The sequence below is a fragment of the Centroberyx gerrardi genome, chromosome 5 (assembly GCF_048128805.1).
Source record: "Centroberyx gerrardi isolate f3 chromosome 5, fCenGer3.hap1.cur.20231027, whole genome shotgun sequence".
NCBI classification, from domain to species: Eukaryota; Metazoa; Chordata; class Actinopteri; order Beryciformes; family Berycidae; genus Centroberyx; species Centroberyx gerrardi.
Window position 1 is genome coordinate 25780955 of NC_136001.1, and position 26795 is coordinate 25807749.

General features: G+C 42.3%; 1 protein-coding gene and 10 non-coding genes across 11 annotated transcripts; 2 read left to right on the forward strand and 9 right to left on the reverse strand.

Moving 5' to 3' along the window:
• Nucleotides 1-1334: 1334 nt before the first annotated feature.
• On the forward strand, nucleotides 1335-25214 carry eogt (EGF domain-specific O-linked N-acetylglucosamine (GlcNAc) transferase). Its single transcript, XM_071898450.2, has 15 exons — nucleotides 1335-1550; nucleotides 2771-2871; nucleotides 3193-3301; nucleotides 3569-3663; nucleotides 3756-3860; nucleotides 7605-7711; nucleotides 8202-8305; nucleotides 9157-9249; nucleotides 9364-9435; nucleotides 10315-10401; nucleotides 21936-22004; nucleotides 22388-22449; nucleotides 22608-22727; nucleotides 23172-23274; nucleotides 23682-25214. Exons 1-15 carry the CDS (start codon nucleotides 1347-1349, stop codon nucleotides 23826-23828), a joined length of 1578 nt encoding a protein of 525 aa, XP_071754551.2. The 5' UTR covers nucleotides 1335-1346; the 3' UTR covers nucleotides 23829-25214.
• trnae-cuc (transfer RNA glutamic acid (anticodon CUC)) lies at nucleotides 4042-4113 on the reverse strand. The gene has a single exon. It is a non-coding gene; the product is annotated as a tRNA-Glu (tRNA).
• trnar-acg (transfer RNA arginine (anticodon ACG)) lies at nucleotides 5524-5596 on the forward strand. Its single transcript has one exon. It is a non-coding gene; the product is annotated as a tRNA-Arg (tRNA).
• Nucleotides 11876-11947, reverse strand: trnae-cuc (transfer RNA glutamic acid (anticodon CUC)). Its single transcript has one exon. It is a non-coding gene; the product is annotated as a tRNA-Glu (tRNA).
• On the reverse strand, nucleotides 12715-12786 carry trnae-cuc (transfer RNA glutamic acid (anticodon CUC)). The gene has a single exon. It is a non-coding gene; the product is annotated as a tRNA-Glu (tRNA).
• Nucleotides 13145-13216, reverse strand: trnae-cuc (transfer RNA glutamic acid (anticodon CUC)). The gene has a single exon. It is a non-coding gene; the product is annotated as a tRNA-Glu (tRNA).
• On the reverse strand, nucleotides 14539-14610 carry trnae-cuc (transfer RNA glutamic acid (anticodon CUC)). Its single transcript has one exon. It is a non-coding gene; the product is annotated as a tRNA-Glu (tRNA).
• Nucleotides 15378-15449, reverse strand: trnae-cuc (transfer RNA glutamic acid (anticodon CUC)). The gene has a single exon. It is a non-coding gene; the product is annotated as a tRNA-Glu (tRNA).
• Nucleotides 17452-17523, reverse strand: trnae-cuc (transfer RNA glutamic acid (anticodon CUC)). Its single transcript has one exon. It is a non-coding gene; the product is annotated as a tRNA-Glu (tRNA).
• trnae-cuc (transfer RNA glutamic acid (anticodon CUC)) lies at nucleotides 18747-18818 on the reverse strand. Its single transcript has one exon. It is a non-coding gene; the product is annotated as a tRNA-Glu (tRNA).
• Nucleotides 19584-19655, reverse strand: trnae-cuc (transfer RNA glutamic acid (anticodon CUC)). Its single transcript has one exon. It is a non-coding gene; the product is annotated as a tRNA-Glu (tRNA).
• Nucleotides 25215-26795: the final 1581 nt, after the last annotated feature.

The window sequence follows — 26795 nt, forward strand, 5'->3', positions numbered from 1 at the left end:
TGTACAGCCATGATGGGAAGTCTTCCCTCCTTTCACAGTTCTGTAACAGTAACGCCTTTGTCAAGAATGAAATGTTACAGCCATTTATTACTGGCATTAGTCTCCTATGCATTCTTTTTTTAAACTTTTATTTTGTAAGAAAGTGCTGAGGTCTTATCCACTGACAAAGAAGAGAGTCGATAATGCGTTATTACCTCCATCTCCCGAGTATCAATATTTATCGTTGTAATGCCAGTCAAGACATATTGAGTCTTCTTGGGTTTTATCCATCACTTTAAAGCTGAGCGGTTACATTGTAGACTTCATCAGCCAGCGATTCATACAATTCAGCTACAAGTACAGGCTTTCTTTTGAGAGCCCATGTGCGAGAGAAAATAAAAAGTCTTCCCTGAGCCCCTAGGGAACAAATTTGATTAAGGCAAGTAAAAACCACCTTCTCCGCCTTACTTGGGCAAATCTACGTTAATTCAGCTCTTTAAAAAAATAATTATAGGTCGTGAAAAGACACGGTGAAACTTGCTGGGGTAGTGTTTTCCCCATGTACTCAACAAGCATCTCATGCATGGAGCCCTTGTTATAATACAGTACGGTTTCAGAGGGTCCCAGCACAATCGATTAGGTTAATGTCACTGTTATCTCACTCCCTACAAGTTAGCCCAATGAGAGCATGTATAAGGATGACTATTGATCATGCAGTTCACTCTCTCCGCTGTTGTCACCAAATCCACAGTAAAGACAGTTTTATAATTCTGTAACAAGCAGTATCTAACAACAGCAATCTTCTCAGACAGGCTTCCTGGGGATGCAGAACATGATCTAATGTGTGGCCTGTCTATCTGGGGCACAGCACAGTGTGGTTTGTAATATTAAATGATTTTGGGTGTGAAGAAGGTTGTTGGCCCCAAGGCTGCATATGCAAGTGTAACTGAGATGCTTTGTTGACATAACAAAATAGCATGGATCATGGGAATATGACTCTCTGTAAATGCATTGGCATAAATAGCATACTGGTTTGCCCACCTGGAGCTGCACAGGTCACACCAGCCGGCACTTGTTTTTGATGTCAATTTCCCCCCCTGTCTCACTCATGATTGCTCAGACAATGGTAGGAAAAAGGTCACTAATATTTCCTGCAACAGGACCTCTCCTGTGTGGTGCTCAGATCCGCCTGGAGCAGAGTTCCCACACACTGGCCTGTGCTCACATGCTTGTAAACTGTGGTATTGAGCTTTCAACCAAGATTACAGAGTGCAAGTCTGACTCTGTGTGTCTGTGTGTCTCTCTCCTCTCTTCCCAGAGTGCTGTGAAGAGGGGCGATTATCTCACATGTCTGCGTGACTCTGACTATGCTGCTGCTGCTAGCACTGGGCATAGTCGTTTCTTCCACTGTGGTCACCGCCGAGGAGGCTGAGAACGCCGGCCACAAACCACCAGCCCCGCTGCTCAGCTACAGCAGCCTCTCCCTGCCGCCAGACCATATACCCTACTTCCTCCGCAACAACAAGAGGGTGGCCAAGCACTGCCGCCTGGACCCGCTTTGCCCTTTTAAAGTAAGATATGCACTTTGTTAGTGTTTTTTAAACAGTGGGTGAGATCATGTGTTATTACTGCAGCGACTTTTCAGTGTTCTGATAGTTTGTCAGTGCAGTGCTAGTTCCTTTGAGTTTTGCTGTGCTGTGAGGCTGGGAAAGAAGCTTATTTGACCCCTTGAACTATGTTGACTTTTTGTGAGGGGAAGCTCTTTGATGTAGAAAACAAAGCCCCCTGTTGATCGAGCATCTACTGCCTTAGGATTTTGCTTAATAGTCATGGTAGCATGTGACTTTTGTTTATCAAATTTGCATTTTATTGTCTATTTGTACTGCGTAGGATGGTGGCTTGGTGATTTGTCAGAATGGACAGCACATTATTAAATGGAAATAAGACTATTGAACTATGCCATTCCTATGACAGTTTTGCCTGCATAGATGAACATTATTCTCCTGTAGCCAGCGACAAGACACCTTGTCCTGCCCCCTAATCTGTGGTGTCGCACTGATGGTCCATAGAGAGGGAATTGACTACCCACTAAAGATAATGTTTGGAGATCAGGGTACATTTTCTGGTTTGTAACTGATAGCTCTTATATAACATGAAACTCATTTGCATCAGACCTTGGTCCAATAGTACTTGCAAATAATTTAGAGCATTTGTTTTAATCTGTTTGGAGTACCACATGGGTGGGGTTTACTGTACTAATGTAATCCAGACAATGTGAGGACAGTTGTCAGTCACAGAAAGCATTATAAATTGACTTTCAAATACTTAACTGTGATTATCTAAACTTAGTGGTATTTTGTCCTACAGTATATGGCAGACTCCATCAACTTGGTTAGCTGGTTAAAAGTAACACTAATTATTTTTGGTCTGATTTGGCTGCCAGTGTTCAAGAAAATATTGTATGTCCACAAAGTCAGCTTTTCGTCTGTTTGCACAACAAAGTTTCTCTCCTTTCTGAGCTTTTTGTCCACTGTGAATGAAGGACCTCTGTACTGTTTGACCTCACACATTGCATATAACAGTTTTGGTTCTTAATTTTCTAGATTTGGGAAAGATTTGAACTGTGTCCAAGACAATAAGAAAATTCCTGAATTTGTAAATCAAAAGGTATACCCCTTTAAGCGACGCTGCCATATTCTCTTTCACACTCCCTTTTTCTTTCCCCTTTTTCTTCACACACACACACACACACACACACACACACACATGCTCACACTTGTTTTCACAACAGGATGCACTGCTGGATGTGTCTGCCTGTTGGGGTTATGAGAAGAACTGTGATCCAGAGAGGCGCTTTGGCTATCCTGTCTGCACCAAGGCTGACTCTGGATGGTACTATTCCTTACATTATAAAATACTTTATTTTCATTTGATTTACTTTTGTCTAATGCAGCAGTAGGACCTAGTTTGTATCATGTACTTTCCAAATTCTCCCAGCAGCCATCCTTCATGTCTAAGCTGCTGAGTGATGCTCACATCACAAGAAATAGTACTCCTTTATTCGTAGATATTGAAGAGAGATTGAATTTTATTATTTATATACAGTGGAGCATTATCTCTCCGGAGTAAAAATGTGTTTATTGAGAGCATGCATCACGTATGTGCCTTTGTGCTTTTGGCTTTGTTGAACTGCCTAAATCTTGGGTCTCTCAGGGCCCGTTCGGTGGAGGCAGCACAGGAGCTGTTCTGGAAGCAGGCTGATTTCGGCTATGTTAAGGAGCGGCTCTCTGAGATGAAAACACTCTGCAAGGCCAGCAAGCCAGTAAGTCCACTCATTTCCTTAGTTCCCACGGGCCCGCTGAGTCAACAGGAAGAAACAACAGGTAGAAGCAGACACAGTGTTTTACATAAATATTCATTGTATTACAATGCAAACTCCTGAGACAATGGGCCTGAACTTGACTCACAAATCACAAAGAAGATTTGAATCCATTTTGGCTAGTTTTGTCGGTTATACTCTTGCAGTCTAGTCTAGAGTCTCACTCTCAAAAGGCCTAGAGTTTATTAAAGGCCAAAGTTATTTTTCCAGGGGGACTCATCATTGATATGCAGCAGCCACACTCGGTTCTGTAAGGCGACTAACCTTTACCTGGACTTGAGGAAGCCTCGCAGAAGTCATGAGAGGTCAGTGCATCTGAAAGTGGCCGTGACCTGCCTTGGAGCAAAGAATTACACTGATCAGTATGTTGTGAAGCTCACCTACGTTTATCCCGCAGATACAAGGAGGACTTCATTCAAAAGGGGGAGATTGGCGGTCGTTGCAGTCTGAACAAGCGAGCACTGGCTGCCGAGGGAGAGCACAAGAGTCCCTTGCAGTCTTGGTGAGGCCAGACACACACACACAAGCACACTAACACATTAACACAAGCACATGTATGCATGCATGTTACCGATCTTCAGGCAATAGTTTGAGATTGTTATGTGCTCTAGTAGAGAAACGTAGAAACCATCTCTCAATTTGGGTTTATGGTTATTAATGAACGAACAAGGCCCAAAAGTATGTTCCCTGACCGGGAATCGAACCCGGGCCGCGGCGGTGAGAGCGCCGAATCCTAACCACTAGACCACCAGGGAGCTGTTGCTGTCTGCCTGAGAACTTGGTTTTTGGAATGTGTGGCATGCATGACAACTGGCAGGACAGGATTCTGTGGATGTAGTGACACAGACCATCACTAGGGTGTGCTTTTCTCACACAGCACACACATACTGTACAGTCTAACAGACTGAGATGGTTGTCAGAATTTATGGCCGATGCCTTCGATTGGTTGAGGGACCACATGATGCCTGTTCCTTTTGAAAGGCTGCTGAAAAGGTCTCTGGGTTGGTGAAGGCCTGTCTGAAGAACTGGCGCCTAGGACGATAGAGTATTGATTCTTGATGCACTTGCTATCATGAAGAAGCCTAGTGGGCCTACATGTCGGGAAAATTGCCAAATCCTATTCACTAGACCACTTGTCTTTGGCTCATTATCACTGCTATCCATTATGCACATGAAAGAGGGGAGAAGCTCCTGAATCCACTTAACTTTGCAACAAGACTCAACAGGAGTTCATATCATTCACACCACCCAGTCTTTATTGTGTATCCACATGGAGGGAGAATACACACAGCATGGGCAATGGCTGTTCATAGTCTCAATTTAAGGTTTCTTGCAGAAGTCTACTGATTATATTATTTTCCAAGCAGGGAAGAGACAGGGCTGAGACTGGGCTAAGATCCAGTACAGGAGTGGTGTGAGTTGCTCTTAGTGATACTGCCTAGCCGTGATCACGTATTTGTTTGCATTTTATACTAACAAGCAATTACAGTGTGTATTCTTTTTATTCTCGGTCTGGCCAATTACTCCTCCATCCTTAGGGGAACAATGTGGGTAAATAAGATATACAAAGGTAAGCTCTGCAGAGACAACTGCTACAACACACAATGGGAGGTTTGAGTATGATGTTGCTGAATTCAACAGAGCCATCCATAACAATAGCAGACTGCCAGCAGGAAGAGTAGCTTCTTCTCCCTCCCCCGCACAGTGAATGACTTGACGACTGAATGACTATAAGAAATTGGCACTCATTGTTATTTCAAAAGATGAAACAGGGAACTGGAGCAGTGACCTTGCTTTGAAATGTCAGACAGTCCTCATGAACTCGCTCAATCATATTTCGGCAGGCATTTTTGCTGCGATAAAACTTGAACGAAACTAGAATCACAGTGTACAGCATATCAATTTGCTGTCATCCAAATATATATGCAATTAAATAGCTTTGTTTGTGCCACTCTTGATGATTGATGTTTCTCAGGTGTCTTTTTTTGTTGTGGTTACTTCAGGAGGTGAATAAATGTTTTTTGCTCCTCCTCAGCCCTGTGCTGAAAGGGAGAGGGGGGTGTGTGTGGAGGCACTGTGGGCCCCTGAGCGCAGTAGTCAGGAATGTGGGCGTTGGCCTTTGTGCCCCAGACTTGTCTTTTGTGAGAAGCCTGCAGCTGCTCAGCGGGCCAGTGGCGCAATGGATAACGCGTCTGACTACGGATCAGAAGATTCTAGGTTCGACTCCTGGCTGGCTCGTAATGTTTTTTTCTCTTATTCTTGTGGAAAAAGGCATGCTGCCAATATTGATGCATGGCAGCCCTATCTGCTTCATGGCAAGTGACTAGAATCAGAATCATCAAGTTTGAAAGGACAGTATAGATCTTTCTCTTAAAGAGCCCCTTTTATAGACATGATCAAAGATGTGAAATGTGATTTTGTTGGAGTGGTTAAATTTGAAGTCATTGCATTTTCAAAAATCCACTCTTTTTACAGGCTGTTTCAGACTAACCTCAGTTAATACATCATACCTGGATTTTGTTTTGATTGGCTCCCCTCACTAAATAATTACTGAAATCCTTCCAATCAGGCCAGTTTGCAAGATTTGAACTGACATCCACTGGAAAGCCTCCACTCGATTTAACTAATTCAATTCAATTTTTAACAAACTACATTTATTTGTAAAACATCATGAAGAACATTATTCTTATCCTGAGTCATTGTATATATGAAAACAAAATCATGAAAACTGAATAATATGGAACATAATAAAACAAACCCTTTCAGGTGGTATTTGATGTATGTAACTTCAATTTACAATAAACTTGTTTTGTCCAGTTCTGGTATCCTGGAAAACAACTGTGCAGAATGACAGGTGAACATAAAACATTAACATTTTCACATTTTCTTTATGAACAGATGAAAATGAGTTGAGAATTGATCCTGCGTAACATGTAATCGTAATACATACATTATGATTGAATGTATTTGATTTGTGTAACTCACTTTTATTTGATTCATAATGTTTGATTTATAATGTTTAGTCAAGACAACTTTTCTTAGAAGTGGAATTTCATAGAATTTAATGGAATTCAGTTCTGTTTCCTGTATCTGTTCCCAATTCCAATTACTCAAATTTACCATGCCTTCTCAATTCAATGCATGAATGGCCCCAACTCTGATAGAATAGCAACGAAATTTGTGATCTAAACAAATGTTCCATAGTTTATATGATAGCTGTCAGAGAAAACGGATCCACGCCAGGTTTTACTGCACACGCCCGGCTTGCATTGGATTCGTTCACTTGGTCAGACATGCTGGCAGGACACAACAGATCTAGTGACAGTAGTGATGAAGATCATTTTGGTGGTGACATACTGCCGTATCTTCTTGAAGCTGAATATAAAAATGAGGAGTTGGAGCAGATGGCGATGGTATCTATCATTGATGAAAACAATGACAGCGCTGGGTCAGATGTCATGGCACCAGCTATTCAGCCAGTGTTGGGAGGTGACTGGTGGTGCACTCACATAAACTGAACATTTATTTAGATTGCAAATTCTGTTGCAATTTGATACTTCATTCCTTCATTCTCCCATTGGAAGTCAATGGCTTTATATCGTGATGCCACTGCAACATCATGACTTTGCTGTGCGTTGTCAATGAATGCGCAAGCATGAGCAGGTGTCAGTGTCTCTTCTATTATATTCTAGAATTACCTTCACAATAACATTTCTTAAATGGCCACTGTTTCCCTTTAAATATCAGTATGAGGATGTAATATGCATTAAGGACAGAGCTGCAATGGTATGTCATTTTCCAAATCATGGTCACAAATTAAACTAATATTAATTTTTATGGTGCTGCCAATTGATGCCAGTCGAATATAATCAAACAATTCCCCCTTATTTGGAGAGGGCCTAATGAACTGTTCTGTCCCTCTCCCACCCAAGACCAACTGAATTATGTATTATTGCAGTTTTGGAAAACGGTCTCAATAGAGCACTGCAGGGAGAGGGAAGATATATATCAAAATAACATTTTATGTTTTTACTTTTTATGATTTATATCAGGTTACGCAGCATAGGCTATACACTCACGGTAATATTCACTTAAAAACAGGAAACAAATCACAATACAACTGTTGAAAAGTAATGAATGGTGATGGATCGAAATGTCCCATAGTGTGCCTCCTGTACTGCAGTAATGCAATAATTGTTAGAGTCTATTTATGTCACTATACTGATGTGAAGTCCTGTTGTTGTAGGTATGCGGAGCTGCAGACATACACAGAGCTGGACTCCCATCCCATAGAGGACGGACACTGTGATCTCATCATCGAAAAACCCACTGTTTTCATGAAACTGGATGCTGGTAAGGAAGGAGGATTCACTTGACTCAATTAAAAGCCCTACAATCTAAACAAGCTGCCAAACATTTACACCAACACCCTAATTACCCTTTAATAAACATACAGTATGTGTGTAGTTTTGCATTCATGGAACAAGAAGAGTGTACACATCCAATTTGTTTAAGACCAGATGTTGGACAAAAACATACTTGAAGCACTGATGGAAAAATATATTCCTGCACTATGTCTAAGTTCCCAAAAGTTCGACCACCAAGGGATTACCTGATGAAGACCTTGTCAGTTGGAAAGTTGCAATAAAGTGTTGGGAGCTTGAATCCAGTGTGTGAATATTATTATTTTTTTCTATTATTTAGTCTATTTTTATCCCGCAACTAACCTAAAACAGCTTGGATGTACACATTTCTACTATTTTCATTTGCAGTTGTGCATGGAAGTCACTTGTGGAGTGATAGTATAAGAATGCAACAAAATTATATTGTGCTTTTCTGATAGGTGTGAACATGTACCACCACTTCTGTGACTTCGTCAACCTGTACATCTCCCAGCACATTAACAACTCCTTCAGCTCAGACATCAACATCCTCATGTGGGACACGGTGGGTACCAGATACTGCCTCCTACTCCTGTTTCTCTGGAGGCGGAGGGTGTAACCTATATAATGCTTCGTAGGCTGGGGTTAGCTAGGGTTAGGGTTGATTAACATCTGTCTAGTTCTCTCAAGTCTTTGGCTGGTTCTGTCCCCCCTTTTAAGCACTGGTTCAACTCATATTATAAAAGCTCCTCTATGTATCTGAAAGCAGAATGGGAGATGTAGCATATTTCTGAGTTCATAGTCTCTTAAGTTAACTAGCTCATAGGTCAACGACAGTGAGTGACAGAAATAGCCGTTTTGCTACAAAGCCAAACAGTGGTTGTTTGTCAGAACTGTGTGTATATTGGAGTCGTAGTTGTCGTTGAAAGTAGGCGGCATACGTGCCTGTGGAAGACATCAAGAGGAAGCAGCGGGTGAAAAACAGAATGATTTACGGGCAACCTCATCCTACCCATTGTTCCCCCCACTGTGCGCAGAGGCAAAGGGAAAAAGGAAAGAGAGAAAGAGAAAGGGGAAGGAGAGAAAAACTGAAAGACAGAGAACAGTGGCCTTTCATCACAAACAGCACACTGCCAGCCAAACGGGGAGGCTGTCTGAGAATACTGTGATAACAGATTTTCTTATGAAACCTAAACCTGAGGAAAACACAATCATACCCAGCAGGCTTTGAAAACAGATGACTGTAACCCAAACGATGATAAAGGCTGTAGTTGATTTTGAAAGAAATCTACTCTAGTGTTTTGAAGTATATTAATTTCTCTCAATATTCTATCAATCATTGCTTTGCTTCTCATTACAGATGTAACATTGTATAACCAACTCATTTTTTTCCTTCTTTTTCATGTCTTTTCTCAGAGTTTTTATGGTTATGGAGATCTGTTCAGTGAAACGTGGAAGGCCTTCTCAGAGTATGACATCATCCACCTGAAAACCTATGACTCTAAAAGAGTAGGTATAATGTCACCTTTGGGTGCTCCTCATAAGAGGCTTGTTGCTTGACAACAGACACTGATTTCTATGCCATGCTATATGCTTAGCAAGCTATTCATTAACTACCCACAGGTGTGTTTCAAAGATGCCTTCTTCTCCCTCCTGCCAAGAATGAGATATGGTCTGTTTTACAACACTCCTCTGGTAGGTTACTCCTGTGTGTGTGTGTGTGTGTGTGTGTGTGTGTGTGTGTGTGTGTGTGTGTGTGTGTGTGTGTGTGCGTGTGTGTGTGTGTGTGTGTGTGTGTGTGTGTGTGCATAGACTCTAATAGGATAAGTTCATCATATTTGGTTTGAACACACTGCAGTGTCCCACTCTTTCAACACTGGCTCTCATTTGTTTATTTTGTTTATCTCCTTATTCATATATTCCTTATCACACATTTTCTGATAGTATTTTTTCTTGTATTCCTCCCTGCATGCACACTGATATCCAGTTTGCTTGTAAACATGCAGTTGGGGTCAAATGTTTATGTGATGTATTCAATAGCCCAGCCAACGCTTATGTTATTTAAATGATAATTCCAAGGAGATTTCTGTAAAGATGATATCATGTAAATACGTGTTGTCCTTCAGCCTTGAGGTGTGAAATATTGATGGGATAGCCTCATAGCTGATTGCCCCTGCTGCACATGTCATGTTTATATTCATGTGCTCACATTTACGGCTGTGCTGCCCCGGTGTATGTGAGAGATTCACAGACCTGTGGTATGCATAGGCTTGTATGATGCTCATTCCAGAGAGAGGATGGAATATGTTTGCAATTGTATTACATATTTTACATCACAACACAATGCACTGCACTGGTGTGGCTAGAGTCAGTTCACTTTCAATTCAGTCACTTCAGAAAGTAGATTTTCTACAACATTCAAACATTGTAAATCTTTTGGCATCATGGGATCATAGACCGATAAAGAAATAATCAGTAATGGATATGGATATAATGTTTTGAACTGAATACATGGAAAGTAAATTGAATTGTGCATGTGTGATGTGATGTTTTTCTGTGGTGTGTTGATGCCAGATCTCAGACTGCCACAGTGAAGGGATGTTCAGGGCGTTCTCTCAGCATGTCCTCCATCGACTCAACATCCCACAGGAGGGACCCAAGGTAGGAGGAACTCCCTACAGCAAAGACACACACAGACAGACTATCTGGCATCTGCTACCTGTCTGTCTGGCCTTGTCTGTCTCCTCTCTCTGGTTTTCTGTCTCCCGCTCTCTCTCTCCGGTTTTCCAGAGGCACTAGGGCTGGAGTTAATTCAATTCAAGTTTGCATTCAATTCAATCAAAACCAAATGGAAATAGCAATCACAATTAATTCCATAGCGATGAGAGTTCTTTATAAATTGTAGGTTGGATATTACCATACGTTCTCATGCCAAAAGTCTGTCAATGTTTCAGTTTGGATGAAAATCCACCTCTATATTGATTGAATTCAGAGGGAATTCAACCCAGACCATATGACCATATGTCCATTGTGTGCCAACATTTCAAATAGGATAATCCAGCATCAGATATAGATATTTAAATAAATAAATGTATATTTGTGTGGAAAATGTAATTAATGGATACATATATCATTTCTCTGTACGTAAATCATTTATTTCTGTATTTTGATCACAACTCTAATCCATTTACTGTTTTATATTTCACCACTTTTAGGATTTTCTTACTTGTATTCTTTACATTGAAATATGTATCTATTTATTTCATGGTTTAGGCTATTTTATTAAATTTTGGCACATATATGTATCTATTTTTCTATATTCAGATACACCTATTTAGTTTTTTTTATGTAGTGTCTTTTTGCTGTAATATGTCAGTGAGGCCTGTCAATAAAACAGCATCAGGTGCACAGACGAGAGCAATCTGGTATAAATCACAAAACCGTCTAGGCGGATTTGGGTTACTTGGGTGTGCCTTGTATTGTGCAGTACAAAGGATGGTTTTTGCAATTGAGTGAGTGACCAGAAGATTGCTTGTCCCACAACATTAATTACTCTGCAAGAGTAATGACCCAAGCTCTAATGTGGATCCAAAAGACTCATAGGCTGCGTTCATATCAATAGCTGTATACATTTCTGTTGAAAACTTGTCCAGGGAGAAGATCTTGGCACTGGGAACACAGACCAGATCAGTGTTTTGAATCCTACAGAATTCTACAAAGCATGTTCATCTGCTACCTATAACTATAAAGCTGTGGTTTATGAGCAACATAGTAAGAAAAAATACAGAGGAAATAAAGAAATAAAGAGGAAAAGGATAATTTATTCGTATCCTCACCACACAAATTTAAATGTATTCATTTAAATATCTATATTTGATGCTGGATTACCCTGTTTGAGATTCTGGCACACAACTGGTGGCATGCTCCTGACATACATAGACAACGTATTCGTGTATTAGAAAATTACCAAGCTCACAGCGTTAACACTCTACTGGCTCATTAGTGAGAGGGAGGATATGGATTTAAACAGCACTTGAGTCAGAAAGGTTGTTGTACACAGATGATATGGATGTAGAGCAGCTAAGCCAACAGTCATGTTTATTGACTCACAGTTAACGTGAGACATAAATAAGCTTTCCCTGACCGGGAATCGAACCCGGGCCGCGGCGGTGAGAGCGCCGAATCCTAACCACTAGACCACCAGGGAGTTGTGTTACTGTTTGCAAAGCTGTTGTACAGGGATCTATTGCTCATATGACAGTGAAGAAGCCATCCATTTATATCTATAGCTGACTGGGACTGGGAACAGCACACACACACATTCACCACCCCATTTGCCTGTCCAGGAATGCATGGCTCATATGACGGGTAAAGGGGTCACTGATATGAACCACAGGAAGAGTAGTGGGCACACACACACACACACACACACACACACACACACAAACCTTCCCATCCACCCTCATCTCTGCCCTTTAACCTGATTTAGTTTATTCTGTAACATAAGTGTAATGGAAATGCCAAGATGTTATACTATCTTTTAGGTTCTTTTGCGAAGTTTTGAAAGTGGTAGTGTAACAAAAAGTAATATAATAGAAAAAAAAAAATACCTGTGCGTCTGTGATGGACTGGCGACTTGTCCAGGGTGTTGGTTTCCCTGCCTTCCGCCCAATGCATGCTGGGTTAGGCTCCAGACATGCACACTCAGTACTTACATTGTGCCTTAGGTATAGTAATTAGAAAATTGTGACTGACTTGATGTGCATTAGTAGTCCTAATAAATCAGACGGCAAACTGGAGAGAACTGTGCTCTTTAAGTTTTGTGCACAGAAGGAATTAGCTTGCCTCTTAGTAAACACAGCCCTCAGTGTTTTCTGTCACACTGAGTGGTTAGAGTCTAGTATAGATAAGATAAGATAGCACTTTATTAATCCTCTTCGGGAAATTCAGGATACAGAGAGATATAAAGAGTCTTTCCCTGACCGGGAATCGAACCCGGGCCGCGGCGGTGAGAGCGCCGAATCCTAACCACTAGACCATCAGGGAGCTGTCTTCTTATTAGCTGTGTTGTAAACACCAACAACAGCCAGAAATAATACAGGGTCTGATGATGACCCCCCCCCCCCTTTAATTTGTCCCAAAAAGTTCACCATATATTTCAATAGTGTTTTGTTGGGCTTAGATGACAAACAGAGAAGCTGTACTACTGTAAACAGGGAATGCTGCACTACATTACATTGTAATGAAGTATTCTTAGTACACCACTGTCACATCTGAGCACAAGGATTTGGTGAGGTGTATGGTGATACATTGTACTTCAATATGACCCCACACCTATCAGGGAAGCACCATGGATGGAGGTTAAGAAAGTTTGGAATCCAGTGTACAGGAGGATAATAAAGTCTTCCCTGACCGGGAATCGAACCCGGGCCGCGGCGGTGAGAGCGCCGAATCCTAACCACTAGACCACCAGGGAGCTGTTTGTCATCTGTAAAACCAGGGACACTGGACACAAAGTTTCTCCTTCTATACAAGGCAGTACCTCTATAAGTAACTATCTGTCCTGCCCAAATGGAAAATCTGCATATTAATTCAAGAATTGTTTAAAATGGCTTTGTTCAACTTTAAATATGACATCTTTGAAAGCACTCCCATAATCCGACAAAATCCTTCTCTGTGCCCTGGGCTGCCTCTGCCCTTGTCCAGGAATGCATGGCTCAAAAAACACAGGCACTGGCCTGTGATATGTATAAACGCTTACTGGCAGAAAGACTTCTTGTATGCACACCATCATATCTGACATCATCTCTGCCTTCACAAAAAGCACAAACTGTTCCCCGCTATAGACACTTAAGCACACCTTGTCTTACGAATAGGACAGAATGGAAGATAATGATATAACCATCGTTGACTGACTGAACGGACTATTTCTCCCTCCATTTACATATCTACATATGTACAGGCAAAAAGACAGTGTACAACTTACTATGGACAGTAGACTGTACATATCAATCTGCAGACATTTTAAATCAGAATCACTGTATTTGTCGAGAACAATAAATGTACAGAAATTTGTCTTAGCAACACTGGTGCAGAAACATATCAACAGTTCAAATAGTATCATAAGTACATACAGGCACACATAGTACAGGGTCAACAGGATGTCACATTCAGTGCAAGGGGATAGTGCAGAATATACAATAAACAGTACACTGTACATATTATTCTGCATATACTATATATTCAGCATTTCATCAGTGGCATAAAGCTGTAATGGATGGTGCGGCTCTAGCAGCTCCTTGGACCAATGTATCATGAGATAGTTAAACTGAGTAGGATAAACTGCATGAAATAATTTCTTTGCATTCTGTAACATTTGTGTACATTTTTATTTCTGTGATTCCACACGTTAAAAAAGCTAATTTTCTCTTAGTGCGAGGTGACAGTTAGGATTACTTGGATAAAGGAACAATGGGACATAGTGGCTATATACTGTATAGTAGTACTGTACCATGGTATATTGTCCTAATCTATTTCAGCTACTACTTGCCCTGTCACCCCAGTGCTCCTAGCTGCTTCAAGAATCCCACACCCATTAGACAACCTTATTGCCATTTATTACTGCTTGCTTTTCTTGAACCACTGTACTCCAACAACAGAGTAGGATTCTTACATCAACACACAATGTAGTTGATCTAATCGCACAGCTATTAGGAGATTTTATTGGAGCATTGGTGTCAGATAACTGTGACAGGAGTTTATGAAGTCCAGTATACAGTGAGAGCCAAAAAACAGTAGTTCCCTGACCGGGAATCGAACCCGGGCCGCGGCGGTGAGAGCGCCGAATCCTAACCACTAGACCACCAGGGAGCTCTCTCTCTGCTTTAAAAGCCCCTGTAAAGGGAACCATGGCTCATATGATAGTGGAGGAGTCATCCATTGATGTGTATAGTATAGCTAACTGGCATTGGGAAGAGTACACACACACACACACACACACACACACACACACACACACACACACACACACACACACACACACACACACACACACACACACACCCTACCATCTGCCTGTCCAGGAATTTATGATTCATATGACGGCTGAAGGGGTCTCTACATATATATAGAGCTATGCCAAATGGAACCCACAGGAAAAGCAGTTCACACACATACTTTCATACACTCTACCCTCATCTCTGCCATTCAACCTGGATTCGTTTATTCTCCAACATTAGTGTATTGAAAATGCCAGGATGTTAGACCACCTTTTGGGTTTGGTTGCATAGACATCAGAAGAATACTAAGGAAAAATAGCAACAATACTATGAATCCAGTGTGGTTTGTAGATAGGCAGCAGGTGGCCACATGTGGGCCTTTGAGGGAAAGGTAGAGGGGCTAATAACATGTTGTAAAAAAAATAGATGATTATACGATTATAAGATTGCCATGAACATTGATTAACAGCTGAAAATACTGAGTTTAGGGTGTCCTATCTGTTTAAGGCTGGACAAATGAAAGGGTCACCCATAACCCACCCCATCTCATCATAGGTCCAAATGGCCTACCGTACACTCAACTCTTTCTATTACAGAAAGTGTTTGGAGTCTAGTGTAGACCACATACATGAAAAGACGTTCCCTGACCGGGAATCGAACCCGGGCCGCGGCGGTGAGAGCGCCGAATCCTAACCACTAGACCACCAGGGAGCTGCATGCTGTTTCTTCAAACCAGATCCACCAGTTAAAGCTGACTAGCAGCTAGACTAGCAGAGTATTCCTAATTATGCACACACACTCAGTTCCTGCCTGGTATACAGAAGAGTATTTCCAAAAAAGTGCTTAAAATGACTTCTGGTAGCACATTAATCTAGCAGTGCCTTGTACCAATGTATCATGAGATAGTTATACTGACTAGGATGAAATAATTGCTGTGCATTCTGTAACAGCTGTGTACGTTTTTATTGCTTTGATCGCACACCTGTTATGAAAGCCCATTTTCACTTAGTGCAAGATGAATGTTAGGGTTCCTTGCATAAAAGCGTGATTGGACTTGACTGTATATGGTACCACTGTTTCATTCTGCTTAGAGGATAAACTAAAATGACAGTACTGCACCATGGTATATTGTCCTTAAACGATTCCAGCACCTAAGCGGGCTACTCAACCCTTTCACCCCTGTGCATACAGCTGTTTATATAATCCATCTGACAACCTGGTTCTAATTATAATTTATTTCAAAAGTAGCCCATTTCCATTTTGGTTAATTTCATTATTTGTTCCAAAAGTTAAAGCCTAATCCTAGGATGACAATCTGTTCCCCGGTGGCATGAGCAGATCTGAACGAGGTGTCAGCCAAGCAGCACACTGTATAACTGTAAGGAGACCACTTGTGAAATGTTTAAGTAAATAAATATATTCCAATAAACTGATAGCTCCTTAAAGAGGCGTGAGGCATATGGGACTGTTTGAATGCTTGGAATGCAATTTTGCGCACATACTCTTTATCTCCTCTGTCTTATTCCTCCGAACTGTTATGTTGACAAGCCCTGCACACAAATCAGCAGTAAGTATCCTCTTTCTGACTGTGCCAGACATGTGAAATCAGCGTGAGACTATTAGGTGAAGGCAGTAAGCCTTTTATTAATTCCTGTCATCCCGTGGAGAGGGTGAGGGAATCATACCTCTTAACATCCCACATGCTAATAAAAATATGCATGAAGACATGGAACACAGGAAGACACGACTTGGCACACCGTGATTTGCACTTCTACTGAGACAAATGTTGGATTGTTATTGCTGTCGCCATCCAGAGACATTCACACTTTCTGGCACCGTTGTCATTGTCTGATGCTGATTAGGGTTAAACGATCGCTTAAAGACCAAATACTGAGGGAAAACAGGGGTATTCAGGGTGGATTTAAAGTTGAGTATCATCATTATAGACCATTACAAGCTGTCAGTTACAAGAATGTACCCTGAAATCTCCCATAGCGGCACTGAAAAACATTCACCTGATCGTTTCAAGTTAATGGCAGCATTTTGGCATCTCAGTTTCGATTCCCAGTTTGCACTGAAGTGGATGACAGTGTCTATCTATACTAGTATTGTTTCACTTTGATTAAAGGACAAAGTCAGACTGCAGTATAGGTCTAATTTAGTATGTTGTCTTAAGATATTCCATCAGATGAACAGGTCACTCTGTCAGATCTTTACACAGTGCAACTGTTCTAATCCCACAGCCATCAGCAGACCTTATTGGGGCCTTGGTGTCAGATAACATTGACAGCTGTTTTTACAGCTATACACAAGGAGACATAAACAGGTGTTCCTTGGCCAGAAATTGAACCAAGGTTGTGGCTGCTCAAGTGTCAAATCCTAACCATTAGGCCGTACCTTTCCGTATGCCTTCCTCTCAAACGTATGACATGCCCAAGTCCTGCTCAGATTTGAGTGTTGTTGCACAGCTCCCTGGTGGTCTAGTGGTTAGGATTCAGCACTCTCGCGGCCGGGGTTCGATTCCCGGTCAGGGAAGACTTCATTATGTAAATAAATAAAGATTCATCTGTTCAGAGTAGGATTCTTACATGAACACACAATGTAGTTGATCTAATCGCACAGCTATTAGGAGATTTTATTGAGGCATTGGTGTCAGATAACTGTTACAGGAGTTTTTGAAATCCAGTATACAGTGAGACCCAAAAAAGAGTAGTTCCCTGACCGGGAATCGAACCCGGGCCGCGGCGGTGAGAGCGCCGAATCCTAACCACTAGACCACCAGGGAGCTGTGACCCTCTTTTAAAAGCCCCTGTACAGGGAACCATGGCTCATATGACAGTGGAGGAGTCATCCATTGATATGTATAGTATAGCTCACTGGCATTGGGAAGAGTACACAAACACACACACACACACACACACACACACACACACACACACACACACACACACACCCTACCATCTGCATATGACGGCTAAAGGGGTCTCTACATATATATATAGCTATGCCAATGATAACATGTATGATTGTAAAACATAAGATGACTATATGATTATCAGATTGCCATGAACATTGATTAATAGCTGAAAATAGTGAATTAGGGTGTCCTATCCGTTTAAGGCTGGACAAGTGAAAGGGTCACCCATAACCACCCCACCTCATCATCACCCGTCCAAATGGCCAATCATAGATACACTCAACCCTTTCCATTACAGAAAGTGTTTGGAGTCTAGAATCCTGAATCCTGTTTCCTTGTTTTTTCCTGTTTTATGGTCTTATTTTAACTATTTTACTCTTGTGAAGCACTTTGTGACTCTGTGAAAGGTGCTATATAAATAAACTTTACTTACTTACTTACTTTCAAAGGTGTGTCACTGAACCTAAAAAGTTGAAACACCTTTTGAATTAATGTGTAGCTGTTACTTATGGAAAAAAGGTCCTGTTGAGAAACCAAGATCTGAGTCTCAATAAGCACTTGGCCAGAAACTAGATGACTATACTTATAAACATCCAAACACATACCATCACATAGCACATATCATCTTGCAACAAAACAAACGAATGAATGCGTGTTTAGTTATTTACAGATTTATATATTTATCTATTACATAGCACATTTATTTATTTATGTTCCATTTTGTACCCCTAAAAGTATATTTTAACTTTTAGTTCCATCGTGTTTTGTTGTGCTTAGAGTACAAACAGATAATAGAATAGTAACTTTATTGTCCCCATGGGGAAATTTGTGTTGCAGTACAACACATTTGAGGTGTTCACAGTAAATGTAAAAAAAAAAATACACAGAGCAACAATAAAAAGAATAGAATAAAATAACCAGACTAAACAAAACGCCAGACAATGGACACCTGCAACACACTGTATAATATTGCAAGGGTGCAACTTGTTACGTCGTCACCATTCAAACTACTGAACGTGCTACACCAATGTCATGCGATGCATTATACTCTAATATACTGGGAATTCAGGAGGAGAAGACATAACGACACGTTCCCTGACCGGGAATCGAACCCGGGCCGCGGCGGTGAGAGCGCCGAATCCTAACCACTAGACCACCAGGGAGCCACATGCATGCGTTTTCATGCGTTTTATTCGTTTTGGCTTATGGTTTTGATATCATCCGACATAGATGGCAGGAAGATTGGTTTAATTGAGCAAAACCACCTTCAGGCCATGGCTTCATTCCTAATCAATTTGTAAATTGCTTAATTCGCTGTTGTTCATCCTGTTTCGCAAATACGGTATCATCACTTTGTCAGAGAGGGTCGATATTAGTTTAACTGCCTCAGTGAAGCCGTAGACTTGGTGTACTGTAAGGAGTCAGAGGAATGGATTTGCCTCCTTTTGATGAGTTTAGTTCAAAAATAAGACAGCCTATGTAGCATACTATTTGAAAAACATTTTGACATAGATAGAAAAACGATTGGTGGCTTTAAAGTAAAACTTACTATTGCACATAGCTACCGCAACTTGCAACATCGGAAAAAACGAATAGATAACTAAATAAATAATTGTTATAAAGTTATGTAGGCTATATACAAATTGTATTTATTTATTTACGGTAATTGTAAACTACTTATCTAAGCATTTATTTATTTACATTTGTCCCCAACAGTCCATAGATTTCGATGGTAACGGTTTTGTTGTGCTTAAAGGACAATCAAACAATGCTGTAAGTTGTCATACAGTTTTAAAGCATTACATCGACATGGGGACCTGAGTACAAGGTTTATGTGAGGTGTATTGCAACGTATTGTACTTTCATTGGATCTCACACTAGTCCGGGTGTGAAGTATACCTGCATCGGACGTGGGCTATAAAGAGTAGTTCCCTGACCGGGAATCGAACCCGGGCCGCGGCGGTGAGAGCGCCGAATCCTAACCACTAGACCACCAGGGAGCTGTGGAGGTGAGACACTTGTCCAGGAACACTTGGCACATGTGACAGTGGCGGTTTATTGTCTGATGTAACTAAGTTGTCTACTCCCCCTGTCACATCTTTACACATGACAATTTTGTAATTTTCTAGAATTGCTTCTTCTAGTAATAGTGACCTTTATATCTCTGAAAGCAGAGTTTACAAAGTGATTTACATATATATACACACACACATACATACACATTTAAATGCATAAATCCATGTGACAGTTGAAAATAAAAAGGAAGAAATAATTGGAAAACACATTAAGAAAGTGGTTAAAAAATAAAAACATAAGGAACTGCACAATATTAAGAAGTTTGGACAAAAGTTCTTCAGGCGCAGCGTTACACTCTCTTGGGGCCTGATGGCAAAAACAACATTTTAGTCTAGTCTCGACTGTAACACAAGGGCCCTGTAGGGAACTAGGAAGTCTGCAATGTAGCTGGCAGCCCAAGCTAGCAATGCTTTAAACATTATCAGTAAAACCTGAAAATCAACACTAAATCTAACTTGTAACCAGTGCAGCTCTGGCACTGGCAAAAGAACTCGAGTTGGTCCCCGGGCGCTCAAATGCAGAGGACAAATTTCCCCACGGGAATAATAAAGTATACAAATACAAATACAAATACAAAGCTGGTATTCCCCTAAAGAATCTGAACCGGCTGATCTGAAGAGAACAGAGAACTAGAACTAGCTGTAGCTTGAAATTCCCAGTTTGGGCTGGATTACATGACAGTGTATACCAGGGATAGACAAGAAGACTACTAGCACAAATGTAAAACCTGCATACTCTCAGCCCTCCATGGCACATGGTTGCATATATCCCTGGTGTATACCTATTGTAGTACTGTTTGCTTAGAGACAAAGTCAGACCGCAGTACTAGTCTCATTTGGTATGTTGTGCTGAAGTCTTCCATCAACTGAGCAGCCTTCTCACCCTGTGACATTATTACACAGGGCAGTAATCACACAGCTATCAGGAGATCTTATCTGGGCCGCGGTGCCAGATAACCATGACAGTAGTTTATCGAACACAGCCTACATGAAGAGCCATAAATAGGGGTGCTCTGACCGGGAATTGGACCCGGGCCGCGGTGAAGACAGCGCTGAATCCAAACCACTAGACCACCAGGGAGCCGTACACTGAGAGTTACAACCATCTGTCCAGGAATGTAGGGTTCATAGGGCAGGGGAAGGGACACCCACTGATACGTATAGCTTACTAGCTTCAGAAAGAGGACACACATAACTACGTGCGCGCACACTTGGAACGCTCACAGTCACGCCCCCACCTCCCTCTACATCTCCGAGGTCTTTAACTCTCCAGCGCACTCCTCACAGGTGTTTTATGATCCCGGATTTGAAGAGCCTGACTGTATCTTTATGACCAGCGAGGCCCGATAACTTCTTCCTTCCTGTGGATCAGCTCATTGGGTATTCATGGTTGTCTCTGGAAATATGCTAAGAGGCTTTTCAGTGAGACGCGGGGCTTCTTGCGATAGCGGGCCGACAACTGAATGAGAGGTCTTCTCGGCCCTGACCCTCTCCCCAGCTCCTCCTTTCATCCCTAGATTAATGGCACAGTCAGACACTCACACTGCTGCTCTCCTCCATTGTGCCCCGTTCATCTCCCTATCTCCCCCTCTTCATAATTTTCTCTGGTCTGAGTCACGGAATGGCTTCTCTTCAATACTTGTTTTTTTTTTGTTTTTTTGTTTTTTTTTTAGTACAAGAAGGGAAATTAGGTCTGTGCTGAATACATTATGCTCACTGCTTGTAGTAAGGTATTGTAGTGTCGCTGATTTATTGTGTACGGCAGCTTGCGCAGGTTGTGAGCTGTTGTCATTGTCATCACTTTAATTTTAGCATAGTGAGGTTATGATCCTTATTGTTTACTCCCATATGTCACAACAATTTTTAGCACAAATGGTGACAAGTTTAGGAACTCCTTCAGACACAAGGTGGCAGTAGAAGAGTACACATTGTGATGGTGCGTCTTTGTTCACACTGTAGAAACGCCACTAAGGGCATACCAGAATAGAAAACCTACTATGATGACGCTTTTTTTTTTTATTATTTCGCATTTTAAATATCCCATTATAGTCACTTTACCCTTTTCCAATATGCTTCACAGTGCAGTATATAACAGATATTTGTGGTAGAAGCATTGTAGTTATTGTGAATGAGCGTCATGTTTTCCCGGCCGCCTATCTTCTCTGTCCTTGGCTGATTGATTATTGGGTGCATTGCTGTTTTCAGGAGGGGCGTGTTCGTGTCACCCTGCTGGCACGCAGCACAGAATACAGAAGGATATTAAACCAAGTGGAGGTGAGTCCAGCACTAGCCTCCCTCTATATCTCTCTCTATTTTTCTTTCTGTCTCTTTCTTTCTCACACCCCCTTAGCCATGGGATTTCCACTTCATTCTTTTGTTTTTCTTTCCCTCCTCTTCCCTCTCTCTCTCTCTCTCTCTCTCTCTCTCCCTCTCTCTCTCTGTCTCTCTCTCTTCTCTCTGTTTCTCTCACCCTTACCCACTCCCTCGGCCCCTCCTTCTTAGCATTGATTTACTGCCCGCCTCTCTTAAGTGCCTATTTAAAATCTTATTTGCTATAAACAGTAGTAGTAAAAAAGGCCTGTGATTTATATGGCCGGTGCCCATATTTGTTTGCTCTCTCATTGATCAGCGAACACATCCCACTGTTGTTCTTACAGCTGGTAAATGCCCTCAAGACGGTGCCTTTACTGGAGGTCAATGTGGTGGACTACAAATACAAGTGAGTTATTACTACAGGACTATGCAATACAGCTTAAAGAGAAGTCATGGACGTTACAGTATAAGAACCAAGTATATGTATGTATGTATGTATTTTAATAGCATTATAGTGGTACAGAATGAACCATGATTGATGTATGACTCCCTGTCCGTCTGTAGGGATGTTCCGTTCTTGGAGCAGTTGAAGATCACCCACAACTCGGACGTCTTCATAGGGATGCACGGGGCGGGCCTCACACACCTCCTCTTCCTCCCTGACTGGGCCGTCATCTTTGAGCTGTGAGTGACACTTCCTGTCTGCCTCTGTGTGTGTGTGTGTGTGTATGTGTGTGTGTGTGTGAGAGAGAGACAGAGACAGAGAGAGCGATGGGCTTGGCAGCATGCTGTGCCCCAGAACCCCTCAGCCACTTGGTGTATGACTGTGAAATACTGCCTAATTAACCAGGCATTCATCACACCTGGCTACCCTGGGTAGGAGAAATAATTGCTGCGTGTGTGTGTGTGTGTGTGTGTGTGTGTGTGTGTGTGTGATCCCCGTATTTCTGCATGTGCATTTTTGTGAGTGACAGAGGGAGAGAGAGAGAAACATGGTGTGTGCACAGAGTGAGAGAGAAAGAAAGAGATGGAGCAAGAAAGAGAGAAAGTAAGACAGACCGAGGAGAGAGAGAGAGAAAGAGAGAGAGAGAGAGAGAGAGATAAAGTGTCTGCATCTGTCCCTCCCAGATATAATTGTCAGGATGAGAGCTGCTATCGAGATTTGGCTCGGCTGCGGGGCATCCGATACGTGACTTGGCAGAAAATGGACAAAGTGCTCCCACAGGACAAGGTAGGGGAAACTCCCGTACCAGCCATTAGCTCCCCGGCACCTCAGCCTGCGCTTTCTCACTTCATCTCACCTATCTCACAAACACACTCATGCATAGATACAAGCTACTCACACAAACACACACATGCACTTACCTGCACGCGTGTAAAGAGCACAAGAACACGATCAAACACAAACCGACTTCATCGCTCACTCATGGTATTGCTGTACCTTGATATAATGATGATCAAAAACTGAGCGGACAGCCTGACAACACACACACACACACACACACACACACACACATACACACACACACACACACACACACACACTCCTGTTACTAGACTTCATGTCGCCCATGTTTTCAGAGTTTATATGTCAGTTTATATGCATTCCTTCCTTCCTTCTCTCACCCTTTTTCACAGGGTCACCACCCCACCCTTGGGGACCATCCGAAGTTTACCAACTACTCCTTTGAGGTGGAGGAGTTCATGCGCCTGGTGCAGGAGGCAGCCGACTATGTCACACACCACCCCAAATGGCAGCTCCGCCCCCTTCGTGACGAGCTCTAGAGGCTGCGGGACGGGGAGGGGGACAGACAGACGTTCATCTGTAGAGCAACTTCAACACACGACTGAAACACAGCCGTCATAAGACATTTTGACACTGAAACGATGCAATGTTTGAGTTTTATTCATTTGAAATGTTACCGCAGCTGCCAGTGGATCTCAGCGGCCTGGCAGATTATGTCTCCTGGTGTCCGCTGCCCCTCTCCCAACACTGTTTTGATAGGCCTGGATGAGTGAAAGCAGCATGGCGGACACCTCGGCTTTGAATAGCTTCCACCGGTTCCATTAGTGTCAGATCAGTTAAAGGACGAGGTGTGTGTAGTCGCAGCATCTGGAGAGCAATGAGATGCGTCCTATGTTTCTTCATTACCTCCGCTGCGTCTACTTCATTCCACGCCGACAAAGTTAGCTAATGAGCAGCTGTTACGGCGTCCCTTCACATGCGACATCTTGTCACATCTGATCAGAGTCACCTTGATTCGAGCCTCTTCAGAGCTGTTGACAATCACTCCGGGGTTTCTGAGCACTACTCTCCTACGCTGTGCAGGCCTTATATACTTCTACATTTAGTTGCCGGCTTTGATTGCAGTTCCTGGGCATATTGAGTTCATGAAGTTTAATGTTACACTTATCACCAACACTAACTGGAAGGTAAGCGAGACACTCCTAATGTCAAGGGACATTTTCTACTACTGGTCAGTGTTTTTATTAGTATGTGTGTGTGCATGCATGTATGTGTGTGTGTGTGTGTGTGTGTGTGTCATTGTCCTCGTACATTATCATGTATTTGTTCATAAATTTCAACACTCCATGGTGAGATCTCATTCCACAAAACATAGTGACAATGATGTCCCTCTTGGTAGCTTCAACAGATTATCAAAAATGTCTGTCAGGCTTCTCAAAAGTACCTTCTATTGTTTTATCTTCATCCACAGTTTACATGGTGTTCTTTTCCACTTCTACACTCTCCACAGTCCGCGCCTGAATGTATGTCTTGATGAAATGCTATTGGTTTGACAAGATATGTTAGTGATACTGATGTCTGTTTTATGAAGAAAGAATGTAAACTCCAAGGGACCTTGCCGGTCAAAGGAAATGCTGTCTCAGTATAACATAATGGTGAGCGTGATGCTACCAGCTGTTACCTTTTCAAAAGCATTTTGAATGCCTATGCTTTTTATACTGTAAATTGATCTGAAAGGGAATGAGCACAAATTGCATGCAATCCGATGCAATGCACAGCAGTATTTTGTGAGATCATAAGATCATTTTCTTGTTTCTTGGCCTCTCCTCGAGCTTGATCTTTTATTTATCAGTGAACCAAGTTGAACTGAGTCAGACCTTTTTGGTCAGTGCTTTGCTAGACTTGTGGGTGATTTCATATTCAAAAGCCATGAAATATTTTGAAATAAATAATTCCAAAAAATGCTGAAGCAAGTCTTCGTGTCTCTATTTGCCATATTAGGCATCAGGGATTTGATTCATCTTAATTTTAATCAATCATCTTTTGAAGTCTGACCTTGGAGGGGAAAAAGTGGAGCCTCTGTCTCGCCAGTTCTTGCTGATGCCAGACAGCTCTTTGCTGTGGCTTTCATTATTTTACTGAGTTCAGGTCTGAGGAGGGAAAGGGCTCTCTGCAAAAGGGCACTAGTTCAGTTTTTACTGTCACCGTAATAAATCTGGGTGACCTCAAAAACCAACTCTCAGTTAACAGTGACGCATCACGGCCACTGGATGGCAGTGCAAAACCACACATGAGGCGAAATCAGAGATAAAGCAAGCGCTGGACGAGCTTCTTTGAGGCAGACGTGCTCCAACGCAGTTCGACATAAACAGTGTGAGCATGATTTATTCTGAAATGTGTCCGATGGGTCATAGCATGACATATCTCGCTTATACAGTGTTTGCTCCAATACCCCAAATTTCATGTCAGCAGTCGTGCCCCTGCCTGCTCTTTGCGGATGTTGTGGCTGAACTTTCTGAGTATTGACAGACACCGGGCCTGTCTGGGATGGACACTATTTATGGCCCTGCTCGGGTTACCGCCAGTGACCTCGTAAAGAAATGAAGAATCTCTATGCAGGGGGATGGATCAAAAGCAGAGAAACCAAGATGTCTGTTCTCATTAACCTTCATGGCGGCTCTAAATCGATGGCCAAGCCCTGTTTTTCAGCGCACCGGCCTGTGCTGAAGTTGTAACCAAAATGGACCGCCGAGGCGAAGCGAGGACGGCATAGCATGGTAACACTGCATTTGGTGAGAAACACATACACACAATCACCCCCCCACCCTTCCCCAGGGTACTGGAAGCGTGGAGCAAACGCTGGCTACAAAGTCATAAGTACAAAAACTATCTCCCTCTGTGTGTAGTCGATGTGACGGGGGCACAGTAGCGTCAAATAACCCTACGTGGTCCATTGGCCGCCAGGGCGCAGCGTGTGTGCGCTTGCTGTGTAATTAGTGGGTGTGTTTGGTGAGTGATGGTGTACCGCGCAGAGCTCTCTCTCTCTCGCTCTCTCTCTCTCTCTCTCTCTCTCTCTCTCTCTCTCTCTCTCTCTCTCTCTCTCTCTCTCTCTCTCTCTCACCTATCATTAACGAACAGGCCCACACATTACTGCTTATGACAGCGGTTTTGGGGTATTTTCTGGAAGCATACCACTCCGAGTTCCCTAACAGGTCTGCTTGGGTGGCCTTATTTTGTCGCGCCATAAGTAATAGTGTGTTTCTCCCCTAGAAGTGTTGAATTACCTATCTCTGTCGCCCTTAATACGGGCCTTATGGGCTGAAGAAATGGGCTGGACACGCGCCGGCACAGGAGAGCTCCTCGCGAGCAAAGCCTACAGCTTAATCACCAAGATGTGAGCTGTGCGTAAAGTCATTAGATCACGTCTGAGCCAGTGATTCAGACGTCAAGATCAGGAGGAAGTTATTACGCCGCAGTTTTACGAGTTGGGCTTTCAAGTGTCTCGG